Consider the following 17,928-nt stretch of genomic DNA (forward strand, 5'->3'; position numbering starts at 1 on the left):
TGACTCAGCATGAGTCAGCGCATCTTGGGTGGGGCTTGAAAATCCGAGTTTCTAACTGGTCTGCAGGTGGTGCTGACGCTGCTGGCCCAGGGACCACACCTTGAGAAGTGTGGTTAGTACATCATCGGTAGAGCTGCTACCGGGAGTTTTCATGAAGGCTGAGCATCAGATGCACTTGGCATCCTGTGGGGTCTAATAGGGAACCAAAAATGTACTTGCTGCCCAGATTAACACTGACTGACAATCAGGCTAAAACTCTATTTATCCCTGCCAGAGACTGGTAGCTCCCCCTGGCTCGCACCTAGAGGTTCTTCTGTTTCTGAACCATCCCACCTCATGGTCACTGAAACAGAGAGACAGGTGAGCCTCAGGGCGCTCTTGAGATCTAAACCTTTCTCTGGAACACAGTCTCATGTTTCAGGGGTAGTGTGGCTGGAGTCCGTGCTGTGTCCACATCCTCCTTGCTGTGCGATTTTAAGCAATGTACAAACATCGTGTTTCCCAGGTTTCCTTACTGATAAAAGGATAATAATGATCTTTTCCCCTGAAGGCATTTGTGAGGATGAAGTGAATAAGGTTCATCATAAAGCATATAGCACAGTAACGGTAGATACTCAGAAACTGGCCGTCAGTACAGTCTACGTAACGCCGTGTTCCCCAGGTTGTCTCAAAGAAAAGACTTCACTCCTTCCCTCTATTCGTGACCCAAGCCACAAGCGCTCTCAGGACAAGCACTTGGTGTTTTCCAGCCCTGGAGCGGGATACGAGGGGCTGCTTTTGCAGCCACACGGGCCCTTAGAGATGGGTTCTTTCCTCTTCTGAAGAGCATGGAGAGGAAAACTAGCACAGAAAACCATTTATATGTCAGAGCATTAGGAAAATAGCCTCCATTTGACGGTGGACTCCACTGTCCACGTGCTGTGTCACTGGTCCTCCCTGCAGAAGGATCTGGAACCCTTTGTCTGCACCCTGGAGCCCTCTGAGCTTTCCCACATCTCATGTGCGCTAAGTCACTTCAGTTGTGTCTGACTCTTTGAGACCCTAGGGACCGTAAGCCCACCAGGCTCCTCTTCCATGGGATTCTCCAGGCAAGAATGCTGGATTGAGTTGCCATTCCCTTCTCCAGGGGATCTTCCCCGACCCCAGGCATCAAACTCATCTCTGACATCTCCTGCATTGGCAGGCGGGTTCTTTATCACTAGCGCCACCTGGGAAGTCCTTTTCACATCTCAGGTCTATCCATTTCCCTGGTGTGACTCCTCTGGCTTTTGCCTGAACATGGTTCCTCCTCAGTGAAATCAGCTTTCTCCTCTTCCACTTTCTCCAAAGTCCCTGAAGAGAAAAGAACTATCAAAAGCCTCCATCTAGACCCTGTTTCCTGGTCCCATTTGCCACTGGGGTTGACCTGGATCGCTCAGCTGCCCTTCCTGGTACAACGCCCAGTGGGCCCCGTAGCAGATGTGGGTGACGGCCGGAGTCTGGCAGCTCCCCTAGCTCACACCCAAGGTCAGCTTTCATTGTTCATCTGTGGTCTGCTTCCAGCTGATTCTCGGGCTTTTCCCAGGCAGAGTTCAGGCCTGGTTCCTGGCTCCTTAGATTCGTTCAGACAGTTAGGTTCTTGTACATCTGAATTTTCTCCATCCTTGAGGAAGACTCACTATGCTGAGCTCACTGGCTGGAGCTGTAAATGCTACCTAAACAGCCTGGTTAGGTACAGCAGAATGAGGTGGCGTTTGTCAGGTGAAGCCCCATTCCATCAAGATACAGCAAACCCTGCCAGTCAGAACCTACCTAGGATTTGTTACTGGCGTGGTCCCTTGCCCTCAACTGACAGTCCATGTTAACTATCTTGCTGATGAAGACAAGGAGGACCTATATTTACTTTGCAAAGAACAGTATATTGGGTTCTTCCTGAGATTATCATTTGAGTGTCTAGAATTTAAAATTTAACGACACCCCATTGTGCAGGTCCCACAGCCTTATCTTAGAAAATTGTTCTGAACTTATTAGATGGAAATAATAGCTCCAGAGAAGTATGACTCAGGAGTGAAGTTTTAACTGCCTGGTGGTGGTCGTACGTTTTTGTGCTTATGTTAGTCGGCTGCAGGCCATTAAAAGTCAAGTTGTCTGGTCACGAATCAAACGTTTACACTCTGCTCCCAGGCAAACAGGACTATTCATTCCCAGGAATGAAATGTCTGCATTGCATAGACTGCAAGATTGAAGTGATAAATCATACTTAACTTTTTTTTTCTTTGCAAAAAGATTGTAGGTTCCCATTTTAGAAGCCAAGCTCTGATTTAGAATGTGTAAGGCAATGCCTTGGGGATTTAGTATCATTCCTTGAATGAACTAGGGCTTCGTGAATTATCTTTTTCTCCTTAAACCATGAGGTAGTAAAAATCCTTTTAACAAAACTCTATTTTCATCCACCTTCCTTCTGACCCAGCGGGCATGCTGGAGATTATCCTCAGGAAAGAAAACAAAGGATACAAGAGTGGAGGGACTGTTGAGGGCATGAGCTTGAGGACAAAGGAGGTCCAACTGGCAAAGCCAACAGTCACAGTTCAGAGTAGATGGACCATCACTTCAGCCAGAGTTTGCTATATATCTGCTCAATAATAAGAAAGCTTTTTCTGCCAACAGCCAGCAGTCCAGACCTCTCTCCAAACCTCCAGAGTCTCCTCCATGCCTACCCCAGGAGTGCCTGGCACCCAGGACCTCTGTCCTCCCCTGCACAAACCTGTCCCCAGGGTAAATGATGTCACCATCTGCCCAGGCCTCAAGCCAGCCACCTGAGGTTTTCTTTTACCCCGTGCCCGAAAATGCATTCAATGTTCAGTTCCAACTGGTTCTCTTTGCCTCAGATCTGCTTTATCCAGCCCCACCTTCACCACTCCCTGGATTGCTGTGGGATCCACCTGGTCTCTGTGTCTAGTCTTACAGCCCCTCGCCCCATTCCTCCCTTCCCATTTACTTTGGTTGGAAAGGATGCTGCAAAGACAGCCCAGTGTCCTGGGATCGTCTAAACTTTAGAGTCAGACAGAATGGATTCATGTCCCATCCCTACTCCTCTATTTTCTGACAGTAGGGCATCTTACCTAACTTTCTGAACCTCTGTCTTCTCATCTTGAAAGTAGAAATAATAAGGCCTGCCCTTGTAGGATGGTGGTGGTTGAGTTGCTAAATCATGTCCAACTCTTTAAACCCCATGGACTGTAGCCCACCAGGCTCCTCTGTCCATGGGACTCTCCAGGCAAGAATACTGGAGTCGGTTGCCATTTCCTTCTCCAGGGGACCTTCCTGACCCAGGAATGAACCCGGGTCTCCTGCACTGCAGACAGATTCTTTACCGACTGAGCTAAGAGGGAAGCCCTTGTAGGATGGTTGTCATTAAATAAAACAGCATAGTAGGAGTTTAACAGTGTTAATTCCAGTCAGTTCTGTTCATATTCCAGAGGTAGATGCTTCCTTTGCAGACATAAAAAATGAGGGAGAAAGAGAATGACATACAACATGGATTCACTGAATATTTAAGAATAAAAAATGCGGGCATCACTTGACCTGGATTTAAGCTCTAGCCAAGCCGCTCACTAGCTGTGTGACCCCCATGAAGCCTGAGACAGTTCCACAAGCCATCAAGCTTCTGCTTTTATAATACACTCACGAAGAAGAGAATCACTGTGCCTGCCTTAGGACTGCTCATGACACACAAGTGTGTTTAGAACTCTCTAATGCCCTCCCACTTCCCTTGGGTCTAGACCGGAATATTTACAGACATCTGCTGTCTTCTCTCACCCTGGTGACTTCTCTGCTTTTCTGGCACCACTGTCCTCCTTGCCTCTCTGCTCCATCATTTGTTCCCCAAAAGGACCATGCTTCCCTTGTGGCTCAGCTGGTAAAGAATCTGCCTGCAATGCGGGAGACCTGGGTTCAATCCCTGGGTTGGGAAGATCCCCTGGAGAAGGGAACGGCTACCCACTCCAGTATTCTGGCCTGGAGAATTCCATGGACTGTATAGTCCATGGGGTCTCAAAGAGTCGGACACAACTAAGCGACTTTTATGCTCACTTTCAACTCTTGCCAAAGAAATTTTCTTCCTGCCCTCTGTTCCTCCCACCCTTCTACTCACCCACCACCACCACCACCATCACACACACACCCTCTTCCACTGACTATTATGCACCCACTAGATCTCAAGTCTTCCTTGGTGCAACCTGAGTGAGATCCTCTATGATATACTTTCATGACACCATATTTCTTTTCTTCAAAGCACTTATCTGTATTTATATATTTCTGGGAATGTTTGGTCAACTTATCTCTCCCTTGTAAAGCCCACGAGAACAAATCTATATTTGTTAAATAACCCTGTGTCCCTGGAGTATAGGCCAGTTCTTGAGATTTGCTGCTGCTACTGCTGCTAAGTCGCTTCAGTCGTGCCCGACTCTGTACGACCCCATAGATGGCAGCCCACCAGGCTCCCCCGTCCCTGGGATTCTTCAGGCAAGAACACTGGAGTGGGTTGCCATTTCCTTCTCCAGTGCATGAAAGTGAAAAGGTAAAGTGAAGTCTCTTAGTCGTGTCTGACTCTTCTTGACCCCATGGACTGCAGCCCACCAGGCTCCTCTGTCCATGGGATTTTCCAGGCAAGAGTACTGCAGTAGGTTGCCAGTGCCTTCTCCTCTTGAGACTTAGTAGATGCTTACTAAATATTCCATGAATGAATGAATGAGTATTGTGGAGATTAAATAAATGAACTAGCGTTGTCGCTGGCATATACAATTAGTGGGCAAATAGAGTCCATGATAATAGAATGGAAACTATAAAGGAGGAAGCTAACCCAGCTCAGAGTGGTTTAACCAGGACCTGTTTCCTGAAGGAGATGGGCCTTGAACTCAGGATGAATATGATTTGTTGAGAAGAAGTTGTAAAAAGAGACCAACAGTAGCCCATAGTCATATTCACAGAGAGCGAAGAGTTGAAGACAATGTGGAAGAGGCGCTGCTAAGCCAAACACAGTTTGGGCATGGTAGGGTGAGCCTCAGGGAGAGGGGGTGTAGGGCTCTGCCTCCTTATTCCCAGAGCAGTGCCTGCCCCTCTGAGAATTGCTGTGGTCCCATCGTTAGTCTCCACACACTGCCTGAAGGCAGAGGCTCCGCACAGTCAGCTTTGCTACACTTTCAGTGCAAACTTCCTTCATAAATTCATCTGCTGTCACCTCCCCAAAACTCTGGCACTCATGGAAGCCATGATAATCTTCCAACCATCATGGGCAGAGAGTAGGGGAGAGCAAGGGTGCAGGGCAGAAAGGAGCAGGCCGTGTCTGGGGGTCACAAAGACCTGGGTCCACCTTCCAGCTCTGACACATCCTAGCTGCATCAGTTTGAGCAAACTGTTTAATCTCTTGCAGCCTCCATTTTCTCCTTCCTAGGGAGACTGAGCAATGAAGTAATGTTAAAAAAAAAAATGAAAAAAAATAAATAATAAAAAAAAATGAGATGAGATTTCGTGCCCAGTACAAAGTGAGGTGTACAGTATATTTAGATACCGTCTCTTCATCATTTGTATCATTTCATAATACATTTTATTTTCCTGGTCTTCTGATCAATTACTCTAAAGATATATAGTGTATATATCTTTATAGATATATAGTTCAAAACTCTGTCTAATCTTTGAACACATCCAAGGAGACTTTATCTAATTAGTCTGGCAATAAGGAGGCTGTGACACCCTGTCTCTTACCTTCTGAGTAGGTTTTGTGGTTGCTGACAGGACATGTTCCAGGTGTGGAATCTCACCACTGATACACAAGATGTGATGCCATCATGTGAGGACTCTCCAAGCTGTCCTTGCAGATAATTTGAGGTCTGATAACATCAAAGAGCCACCTGGATTCCTCTGTCTGAGTGTAATGAGCTTGCATAGTAGATAACCTCTGTCATTAAAGGGTCTTAGACAGTCTCCACCAAACACCTTTACTGTCTAGTTTTTTTAAAGTCCTGAAAATTATACTTTATGGAATGCCAGCTTAAGTAATGAGCAAAGCTTTTCAAAATGCTACTTGAAATACAAACTGGTTAACCCAATTATAATCAGGACTGGCATCATGATCAGAGACAGTCTCATTATTTCACAAAAGCCGTGTGTCCATCATTCTCCTGGCCATGTGCATGACTGTGTGTGGCACACTCACATATGCACGTAACCCCTGCAGAGTCACAGTCAGATACACACAAACTCACAGTCTCACACACACACACACACACACAGATTCAGACACGCACACTCAAATACATGTGCATTTATACACACATATTAGCAAAAGCTTGATAACCCATGCTTAGCCTTTTGATGAAAGGAAATCCTGCCGTCCATATTTACAATGTAACCTGTCTCATTGAAAGTCTGCAAAATATTCTTGGAGATATCACTTATTAATTCACATTGATGCATATTTTTAAAATCTGTAAGAATAACTTCAGTGGCTTGGCCAAGTTGACATAGTATTTGAATAGTAGGCATATATAAATAACTCTGAGGAAGCATGAACCCCAGAAACATTGGTAGGGACTCTGAAATAAAAGATCAAGCATAAACAAGAAACTCAAGGGTTCAAATACATATTTAAGTGACCACGAATGTTTATTCCAAAGAATCCATGTTCCACATCTAAATCATTTTCATTTTTATTAGTTCTCTCCAAACAGATTTGTATGATAATGGCCATGTTTCATAAGGGGTGAAGAGGAGAGGAAAAATTCCTATGAGCCAAAAGAGGGAATGAGGAAACTGCTGTTTGAATATTATTAAATTTTAAGAGTGATGTAAATTAATTGCCACTCAATCTGTTTGTGTCAAAATACCTAAATTTGGGGGCTGTAAAAGAAAAACGTATCTTCTTTTGTAACTCCAAATTAGATTCCTGATTTAAAGTCTTGAATTGCCAGACTCTTTCTTGGAAGCCATAAGTCCCAGATTTTCCTGTGTGTGAGTCTGAACAAAACCAGGCAACCAGTCGTCCCATTAGCTAATATTCACAAAGTCCTCTGGAGGTGGGATGGTCTGAATTCACCTCTTCCTGATTTATTGAAAACGCCGCTTGAAATAAGGTCAAGGGGGACCCTAACCCTTGTGCGGCTATCTCCAGGATTTGTTTCCTCTACCACCGCCCATCTCGTGGTGCATGAGTATGTGCTCTCTGCAGTGTGCACAGTTCACAGGCTCTGTTATCAAAGAGCTCCCATGGCCATGAGGCTGCAGGCCCTCGACAAGAAAGTCCCTTCAATACGAGGTCTTGTGGGCGGAGAGGTAGTTCCAGATGCTGCTGCTGCACCTCAGGGAGGTGCTGAAACATCAACTGGGACGAATCAGGTCTTCTGACCACATCATCCCACTGCAGAATAGAACCGTGATCTAAAACTTAGAAGGAAGAGAGGAAGGAAGCTAATATTTAGGGAGCATATACTGTGTATCAAGGGCTTCCCTGGTGGCTCAGACGGTAAAGAATCCGCCTGCAATGCAGGAGACCTGGGTTCAGTCGCTGGGTGGGGACGATCTCCTGGAGAAGGGAATGGCAACTCACTCCAGTATTCTTGCCTGGAGAATTCCATGGACAGAGGAGCCTGGTGGGCTATAGTCCACGGGGTACAAAGAGTTGGACACAACTGAGCGACTAACACTTTCACTGTGTATCAAGTTATTTACACTACACCATTTCATTTAAATCTTTTTTAAAAAAAAAAAAAAAAGAAGGCATTGAAGCAGCCTTGGGAAGCCAGGGAAGATTTAAGGAGTAGCATCGCAACCCATCCTGGACTTTCAGAAAGGGTGGACATGAGTACCTGTACGGCTTAAATAGTGAGCAGTCATTCTCTCTTCCACTGAGGAAAGGGTAACAGAAGAATCGTTCAACTATAAGAACAACTGGTGCCAGATGCAAGCCAATCGCAAATCCCATTACAAAAGAAGTTGTGGAAATTCACTGCAGGAGCATATTTAGATTCTTATATTCATCCCAGCCTTCATTCTGGAAAGACTGACTTAAAATTCAGTAAACCTTAGCAAATGGACACTTGGCTGTTTAGTTCATATTCCAAGGAGACAATTTATGGTCTTTTACCCTTTTGAGGGGAGAGAGAGAGAAGCAAGTCCAGGAACCCACAGGTGGAAGTGGAGGCTTGGAGCTATTACCTGGGGAGGCAGACCCTTCATCCACTTGTTTTTCTTCTACCCCAGGCTTTCCATCCTACACTGAGGTGGCAGGTTTCCTCTCTGAAAAGAAAGACAATTTATATTAGCAGATTCAGATAATGTGTTAATTTTGCCCTTTTTGGCCACTCACATTACTCCTTATAAATCTATTTGGATTGTTAAATTTGGTTCAAAAGAACAGGAACTGTGTGATTATAGAGTGGGGTTCATGAAAAGTCACTCCTGGTCAAGGATAATTTTTTAAAATTAAAATCATTTTAATGTCAGAATTTTAATTCGAATCACTAATGAATGAGAGAACCAGTACACTTTCACATCTGATTCAAAGGAAAATTCACTCAGCACCCATATATAGGCAGTTAGGAGTGCTGATGTGAACTTACAAATAGGTGCAAAAGTAGATAATATTCACAGGGTAGTCATTGACTACTTTCTACCAGACACAGTTCACTAACGTTTCTCGGGGTAAGGCTCATTTGCATTATTGCAGAGATGTGCAGTAACTCAAAGACACTGAAAGGGGGAGGTGACCCAGAAGGGGGCACCAGACAGCACCCCAGATCAATCATCAGTTGTGCCCATTTCAGAGTCTTCCAAATTGTCCCTGACAGCCCCTTGCCTTCTTTCAACTGATGTGAGGTGGTTCTAGCAAGCAGTATTTTGCAAAAGAGAAAACAATGGTTAGGATGGTTAAACCACGTGTTACAATCTGTATGAATCTCCAGGAGAACATTATTAAAATAGAGACTCCTGGGTTACACCCATACTGGAGACTCAATTCCCACTTGGAAATCTGTATGGTTAAATATTCCCTTAGACTCTGGTAATCTGCCAGGTTTGAGAACAACTGTGACTTAACTGATTTCTCCTGAGATGAACAGTGGGCCAGTGGCCGACCCAAATGGGATGCAGGTTTCTGATCCTCAGCCAGTGCTCAATACACTGGTCAGCACTGGGGCTTTGGCCTGTGGTTTATTTGGTAACGTCCTTCACTCTATAAGGTTTTATAAATCCTCCATAAAATAAGAAAAGGAGAGCCCTCGAGACAGTGTTAGACAAAATAAGACTTGGTGTCTTGCTTCCATTCTCTTAAGTACATTACTGCTTGGCAAATGTATCAACTTAATTAAAGCTAAATGTAATTCTATGCACCAATTTGATTTAAAAATAATCTTCACAGTCACCAGGACATCAAAATACAATTAAGGGCTATTTGAGGAAAGTCTCTGATGCATATTATGCTCTGACGCTGTGCTATGTCAAGAAACCCAGATCTTCCCGAATATCACTAATGTGTTTAGCAGCCTCTCTCTCACTCAAATGCCTTTTTCAATTAGGTTCTGGAGAGCATGATATGTGACAGTTCAGGAACATTTACCAAGCCTCATCCAAATGGCCCTTTAGCTGAATGCTTTCTCTCTGAGCTGGTCTCTGGACTTGAGAAGGTGCAGGCAAGTCTTATGGATGCCAAGCTTAAGACAAAATCACACTGCAGAGTTTAGGAGTTCCTTGTTCCCTAACTATATGCTAAGATTTTAAAGGCTCCGGACCAGGATAATGGAAATCAAGGAAGGGGTCTAGGGGGAAATTCAGCAATAGATCTGAAATTAATGGAGCAGTTTGGCTGGCTCCTTTTCTGTTCCCCTTGAGGCTTCTCTGGTGGCTCAGCTGGTGATGAAACCACCTGCAATGCAGGAGACGTGGGTTTGATCCCTGATTTGGGAAGATCCCCTCGAGAAGGGAATGGCAACCCACTCCAGTATTTTTGCCTAGAGCATCCCATGAACAGAGGAGCCTGGTGGGCTATAGTCCACGGGATCGCAAAGAGCTGGACACAACTGAGTGACTTTCACTTTTACTTTTCTGTTCCCCTTGGCTTGGGTTTCTCCAGGAGATTTGTTTGGCCTGAGTAAGAGTGGTTGATGTAAGCTTGATTTGGGGTTCTTTTTGCCTAATGAATGGGAAACTGTAAAAAAAATTTTTTTTAATCCCCAGATAGTTGCAGAGTAAAATGGGCAATTTTAAGGAGTTTCACAAAGTTTCAGCGGTACAAGAGGCAGCATGATTTAGTGGACTTAGTGGTGGAATCAAACCCTCTTAGGAAGAAAGTCTCTCTTGATCTTCTTCCTTGTATGTAATTGCTACTAGTCTCCCCCACTTCATTCAGCGAACTTTGCTGTCCCCCAGGCTCTGGGTAGCGGGGACCTGCACCCTTCCAGCATCTCCCCTGAAGTCAGCTACGTGGGCAGTAGATTCCTCCCTCCACCTTGAGCCTGCCACAACTTTGTGGTCTCTACCTGGAGTCAAGGGGAAGAGAGAAGGGGGTTGGGGATGTGAAGAGAGAGAAACTTTTCCAAAACTCTGAATTACATCAAAGGTCAGCTTTTGAAGCCACTTAGGAGGTCAAAGGTTATTACATTAAGCAATTGTCCCTGTGAAACCTAAGGGGACACTGAATTTTCTCATATCCCAGTGAAAAACTAAATTTTTAGAAGGAAATTATAATTTTTAAGCCTTTATTGTATATCATTCACAGTGCTGAAGACTTCCACATAGGTCTTCTCATTTAATCCACATAGCAACTTTGCAAAGTCAATATAGTTCACTGTATAGAGAGATGGAGATATAGATACCTTGGAGTATGTCCTTATGTGAATATCATTGAGGTAGCTCAGTCTCAAAGAAGCATATTTGTTTGGAATTTTTGTTTGGGCTTAATTCCATACATGTCTGTGCCCCTTGAGTGTATTTCTTCTCATTTAGCAGTGATACTGTTAAGTTACCAGTTGAGATCACCAATATCTTGAGGACAGTAACTATGTCTTAACAACCATAATAACCACCATCTCTTGTGGGCTTATCTAAATGTGTTTCTCAAGTACTAACTCATTTAATCATTGAAAAAGTAAGGAATGTACTATTATTATCTACACCTGACAGTTAAGATGACTGATGCTTTGAAGCATCTTTTTATCCTGAGTACACACCTAAGACCTAACACGTGACCTCATTAAAAAGGTGTCACTATCTCCAACCATAGGAATCTGTGTTCGATGTGGGGACCGGAGACAGGCTGGATGGGGGGCCTCGAGACAGCTCACAGTCGACCCTCGAGAGCCCCCACCCATGGAAGACTCAAGCATCTTCATAACTTAACCTTGCAGAAGAGCTCCCTGTAGGTGGCTGGGCTTGCCTGCATCATTCATACGCTCTGTGAACACTGTGCCCTCATAGTCCCTGAAACCAGTGTACCTGGGTGAGGGCGGGATGAGTTGCTGTGCCCGAGTGGAAACCACATGAGGGAAGCAGAGGACTTCTGGAAACGACCCCAGACAGCAACCGTCCAGCTTACATGCACATACATGTAAACACACATATACACACTCACAAATAAACTCTGTCCTCCTCACCGCAAAGCCATGATTCTGTAGTTAGCTTTGTTACTTTCTTCCTACTCCTGTGGATAGCCCACAATTCCCTCAGAATTTTAAGATGTTCCCTGAACCATGATATTGGCAACCTGAAAGTCTTCCTCAAGGTTTAAGACCCATTTTACTGAGCAAACAAAAAGGCCAGCTGCAGTGTTCTGATCTCTCCGCTCCAAATTGGATTGTTTCTGAAGTGCATTGTACATTTTATCGATGTATATAATTCTCCAGTACTTTGGCCACCTGATGCAAAGAGCCAGTTCATTGGAAAAGACCCTGATGCTGGGAAAGATTGAAGGCAGGAGGAGAAGGGGACGACAGAGGATGAGATGGCTGGATGGCATCTCCGACTCAATGGACATGAGTTTGAGCAAGCTCCAGGAAATGGTGAAGGACAGGGAAACCTGGCGTGCTGCAGTCCATAGGGCTGCAAAGAGTTGGACATGACTGAGCGACTGAACAAAAACAACAACATAACTTTGGGTTACAGTGCAGCAGAATTTTTACCTGAACTTAGGATGTTCTGATTGATTGAATGAAGCAAAAGAAACAGGAAGATCCCCTGGAGGAGGGCATGGCAACCCACTCCAGTATTCTTGCCTGGAGAATCCCATGGACAGAGGACCCTGGTGGGCCATGGTCCGTAGGGTCACAAAGAGTCGGACAAGACTGAGTGACTTAGCATGCACAAACTTTTTTAAGTATTTGGGAGCCAGATGAGTTCATCTTCCCTGGACTGTATAGTCCATGGGGTCACAAAGAGTCCAACACAACTAAGTGACTTTCACTTTCTTTTGAGTTCATCTCCAAGGTTTGGAAATATAGAGTTAAATTATAAAATCTATATATAATGGATCAGAATATAAAGTCACCTAAAAGAAAGAAAATAACTGATATACCAGAGCAAGACTTTCTACTAACAGAGTGTGATAACACAAAATAAGAAAGAATTATTTCATGGAAAGGGCTCCAGTCAACACAGAGGCGTAAAATAGCTGGAGGCAGAGAGTCACACCCTGGCAGTGTCCATCCTAGGAACAACCCAGGGAAGGAGAATTCTAAGCCTTAGGCCTCCATTCTACCAAGATCCTGGGCAAGGCTCTGCCTCAGGAGAGCAGGTGGGCAGAAGGAAGGGGAAGAGGACTAAGTTGAGAACAGGTTAGAAGAGAACCCACAGTTGAGAGTGAAGTGTGTGGTGCGGCCACACAGGACCACACCAGCGCCTGGGGAGTCGGGCTAACAGCAGCTGGAGCTGTAGGGGCAGCTTACATGTGGTCAGCAGCTGGGTTAGTGAGGTTTCCCAGGCTTCCCACAGGTTAGCTAATTTGAATAATGTCCCAGGCTCCAGTCACAGAGGCTGTCCTGAGCTGTCCGGAACCCACGCCAGGGCAGTTAAGGATGAGGCTGGTACACAGTGCCCCAGAGCATTCGAGCCCCAAAAGGGAGGTGGTGTGGGTTGTTAATTTAATCAGTTGTCTAAGAGGAACTGATCAGTCCCTAGACAGAGTTTCAAAGTGGGTCAAGGCATTTTTTTAATAAATTAAATATATTACATTACACTGAATGATTTTACCTTACGTGCTTGCTCAGATCAACTGCCCAGAGCCCAGAATGGGAAAGGATCTAAGGGGGGCTCAGTGGGAAAGAATGCTGAGATTGCTGGGGGGGTGCCAGGCAGAGGCATGAGGGCTGCAGAAGCCCCACAAGCCACACATGTACCGACCCAGATATTAGAGAGTTGTTGTTGTTTTGGGTTCAAGTACCACCCTAAAGCAAGATCCTTCCCAAAATGAAAACCGCATTAGCTGTCTCTGCCTCCTGATTCGAGTATTTAAGTCGTATCAGTAGGAATCACTCATCCTTTATGCATCCTGTTTATTTCCCTGATCGCCCTGAAGACAATTTGCAATTATATATTTATTAGTTATGCATATACATTCTATATTTATTATTTATGAAATGTTTAATTATGCATTTGCTTATTTATTATCCTTCTTTCTCACTGGAATATTAGCTCCCATGAGGCCTTTACTCAGCAAAGTATACCCAGTCCCTAGTAAAATCATCCTTTCAGAGTCAGTGGTCTAGAATATTTGTGGAATGAGCAGGTAAACAGAACAGCAAAGGATAAAGGGATGAATGTAATACTCCTCACTCACCAAGCAATTTTCAGCAATTTGCTGGCAGCACTCTTTCCTAAGACAGAATCCCCATCACGCTGTCAGGATATCTGATCTTTCTCATACAATTATAGCTTGTATTCCAGTGAGTGCTTTATTCTAATGTGTGGTTTATTTCACGTGGGTCATGGGCTCAGGGACTGTCCACCTCTGGGCATGGTCAAGATTGACCATCCAGAGCATAAAAATAGATGTTGGAGGACTTCCCTGGTGATCCAGTGGCTGACTCCACGTTCTGCAATGCAGGGGGACCCAAGTTCAGTCCCTGTCAGAGAACTAGACCCCATGTGCTTCAGCTAAGAGTTTGCATGCTGCAACTAAGACTTGGTGCAGTCAAATAAATGAATACATTTTTTTTAATAGAGGTTGGATTCAGGCAGCACTGTTTTACACCCAGGGAAAGATGCCTCTTCCAATCTTGATTCCCTACTTATAATTTCTGCCAGACCATCAGCAAAGTCGCTCTAGTTGATGCTGACACACAGTTTCTTAGGTTACTAGGTTAAATAAACCTGCTGGAGCTCGAAGCATTTTTTTACACTGACTTTCATCCGTGCTGCTTAATTAAATCCCTCACCTGGGAAAGGAGTGATTTTCATCCTCCTCGCTTTCTGTGGCATCAGCATGAAACTGTGACTGTTGAAATACCAAAATGCCAGTTGTGTTTAATGCTTCATGTGTAACAAGCCTGTTATATTTGGAGTCCCCTACAAAGATAGATATTAACCGAGAATTGAAAATGACAGCAGAGAAGATTGAACCAGAATAGCAAACGGAGCACACGGATCTGCTTCCCTTCTTGCGCCAATCCCTTAAAGTGTGAGAAATATGTTTCTCCAAGAATATCTCCATAATAGTACGAGAAAATAAGAAAAACACTATCAGAAACCCCCAAATCTTAGGAATTTCTTGGGAGACTACAGCAAATAGAGTCAAAGAAGATGACCAGAGTCCAAAGAATGCTCAGAGAGCAACATCTGTATAAGAGCATATTCAAACAGACACTGATCTCACAAAAGAGCGTGCAAGTGTCCCAGTGGCTGAATTGCATTAATGGCCCCAATTCGTCACTGTCCCTGTATCCCTGCTCTTTGCCCTGAGACTTTACAGTTCCTTTCACCAGAGTTGCTTTGAGGCAGAATGACAATGTGTCAGTTCTGAGCCTATTCATTAGAAGCCTTACGTGTTTTTCACATCTCCATTTGCTGCCCTGGCAATGCCATGAATGTCCAAACTGGCCTTCTTGGGTATGAGAAACATGGAATAAGGCAAAATCACCCCAGTCATCCCAGCCAGCACCCAAGAATGTCAGGGAACCTTTGAGATTTGGGGATTGTTTGTTACACAGCATTATCACAGCAATATATAACTGATACAGAGTCCCAACAGTGTTCATTCATAACCCATTATTACTGCTTAGAATGAACAATAGGCAGCAGTGGTGTTTGACTCTAGAATTAAACCATCACCTGTGCTCTAAGAAAGGGAACCCGTGCCCAGGGAAGTGTGCCCCTGTGTGGCCCAAAAGACTGAGAAAGAAAAGGAATTGGAGGTAGTTCTGGACCTCCAGAGCTTGTAGAGACTGGTAGGGAAAGAAAAGGCAGCTTTACATGGAGGGAAATAAGTGGACCTTCTCCTTCCCAGGGTTAAGAAAGCCGCTCTTGTTTTTGCCATTGGGGTGGTGGTGGAGTCCCCAGACTGCTTGTCTGCTGTACTTTCAAGCATCCGAAGATGAGATGCATCAACTGGCACACCCTGCTGTCTTCAGCAGAGCTTGAAATTATTCCTCACTTGTTGCAGACACAGATGTATTTGATAGTGGAGAATCACCCAGAGATTCATACCCTGTGTTTTCAGTTATGAATATAAAGAAATAGCCAAGAAACACAGGTGCAGGACAAAATCCCTTGGCATGAAGGAAAAGTAAAGTGTTAAGATAAACTGTGCTTCTGTTGCAGGGGGCATGGGTTCATTCCCTGCTCAGGGAACTAAGATCCCAAATGCTGCTCAGCACAATCAAAAAAAGAAGCAATAAGACAAAGAACAATATAACTAATCCTAATGGAAACAAATTTAATAAAGGGAAGAAATATTGTTTTTAGTATCTAATAATATCCTCAGCAACATCCATCATGCTCTTCCGTCCATAAGATAAAGTTGACAAATGTGAAAAGGAGACATTCAGAAAATGATAAAGAACTCTTGGAAATTAAAATTTCCCTAAAACCCTCAATACTGTAATAAATATAAATATTACAAGAGATAAGCGCATACACAAACTAAGCAATTAGGAAGATTAAATTGAGAAAAATTTTAGACTAGATTTGTTGTTAAAGACAGAAAATGTGTAAGAAAGACAAAAGATATAGATGATTGATCTAGAAAGTCCAGCACATGTTGACTAGAAATTCCAGGAAAAAAGAAGAAAGAAAATGACTGGGAGAAAAGAGTGAAAAAATAGTGGACAAGATTTTCCGCAGTTGAAAAATAATATGAGTCTTCAGAGAGTAAAAGTGCCATTCGTGCTGAGTAGAAGGAATAAAAGACACACACACACACACACGCAGAGGTGGACGTGAAAATCAAATTAGAGATGGCAAATAATCACCGTATCTGCAACACCCATAGCAGAAACATCATATAAGTCTTCAGTTAAACCCAAGTAATCCCTAATGAAGGATATAGCATGCACACACACACAAGTCTAAAACAAGCTTCCTGATTATACCAATATAAAAAGTGACAGGCCAGGGCAATGGAAATTAAGTAAAAGTGGTTTCAAGAAGGTACTGAGAAGATGCAGCTAATAATAAAGACAATGCCTCATGCTAGACGTCGATGGAAGACAAAAGAAACAGCAAATACACCTACATATCTCTGTGTAAATGTCAGTGCGTGGAAAAGAGTCCAGAAGGAGACACAGGAAACTATTAACAGTGGTCCCCTCTAGACGGCGGGAGGGGGATTACGGAGCAGAATATGAAAAAACTCCGGTTTTCATATTTTAGACTTCCACACTTTAGAGTTTTTTACAATGCAGAGATGATCATCTGTGTATAAAAATGAAGTTTAAAAAGTTCTTTAATACATTCAGCCTCTAACAAAGCTATTTTCATGGGTGGGAAGAGCAGATAAAAGTCATTTTTATTTTAGTATTATTTGGGTGAGTGAAAAGCTACCACTTCTGACTTGAAAATACCATCTTTCTCTTTTTCACCCCCTCTACCCTCCACCCAACTCATTCATTCTTCATTTTAGGCCAGGAGACATGATTACTCTTCTAGAGGATGCTAATGAAGACTGGTGGAAAGTAAGTATTTCTTTGTCTTTAAGAAAAATCATTTGGTAACTATCATTACCATGAATGCTACAATTATGGCTGCATGCCTCTTTTTTGCTTTCAGGGGAAAATTCAAGACAGAATTGGCTTCTTTCCAGCCAACTTTGTTCAGAGAGTACACCAAAATGAGAAGATTTTTAGATGTGTTAGAACCTTCATTGGGTGTAAAGAACAGGGGCAGATAACACTGAAAGAGAATCAGGTGAGTAAAGCCCACCAGCATACACCAAGTGTGACCAAAATAGAGTAATAGTCATTTGACAAATACCAATAAATCTGAATGAGTAGAGTCACGTGAGTGTATTCACTTTGAGAAAAGATATTCTTAGTCCAATGATATTGTGTGTGTGTGTGTGTGTGTGTGTGTGTGTGTGTGTGTGTGTGTTTTAATCGCTCAGTCGTGTCTGACTCTTTGCGACCTCATGAAATTCTCCAGGCAAGAGTACTGGAGTGGGTTGCCTTTCCCTTCTCCAGGGGATCGTCCCAACCCAGGGATTGAACCCAGGTCTCCCACATTGTAGGCGGATTCTTCACCATCTGAGCCACCAGGGAAGCCTGATACTAGTGTAGCAGGATCTAAACAGGCAAAACCAAAATGTTAGGAAGCTCAGTTGCCTTCCCTGGGAACCAAACATATAGCTTATATAATACTTACAAAGCTTATCTACCTATTGGGTTGGCTACAAATTTCCCTTGGTTTTTAAGTAAAACTAAAAGACATATTTTTCATTTTCACCAAGAACTTTATTGAAAAGTGTATTCACCATTT

General features: G+C 43.7%; 1 protein-coding gene across 4 annotated transcripts in view; it reads left to right on the forward strand.

The window, feature by feature from the left end:
- STAC (SH3 and cysteine rich domain) overlaps window positions 1–17,928 on the forward strand; it is a 117,039-nt gene that overhangs the window by 86,184 nt on the left and 12,927 nt on the right. For 3 of the 4 annotated variants that reach the window (XM_004018214.6, XM_042235833.2, XM_012099374.5), the window contains exons 9-10: window positions 17,078–17,129; window positions 17,224–17,361. In XM_004018214.6, coding sequence (XP_004018263.2) covers window positions 17,078–17,129; window positions 17,224–17,361 — 190 coding nt within the window. Of the gene's footprint in view, window positions 1–11,251; window positions 16,905–17,077; window positions 17,130–17,223; window positions 17,362–17,928 lie in introns of those variants that run through there. The other variant, XM_042235834.2, reaches the window with a different exon arrangement.

Source organism: Ovis aries, chromosome 19, assembly GCF_016772045.2.
Source record: "Ovis aries strain OAR_USU_Benz2616 breed Rambouillet chromosome 19, ARS-UI_Ramb_v3.0, whole genome shotgun sequence".
In the NCBI taxonomy this organism is placed as follows: Eukaryota; Metazoa; Chordata; class Mammalia; order Artiodactyla; family Bovidae; genus Ovis; species Ovis aries.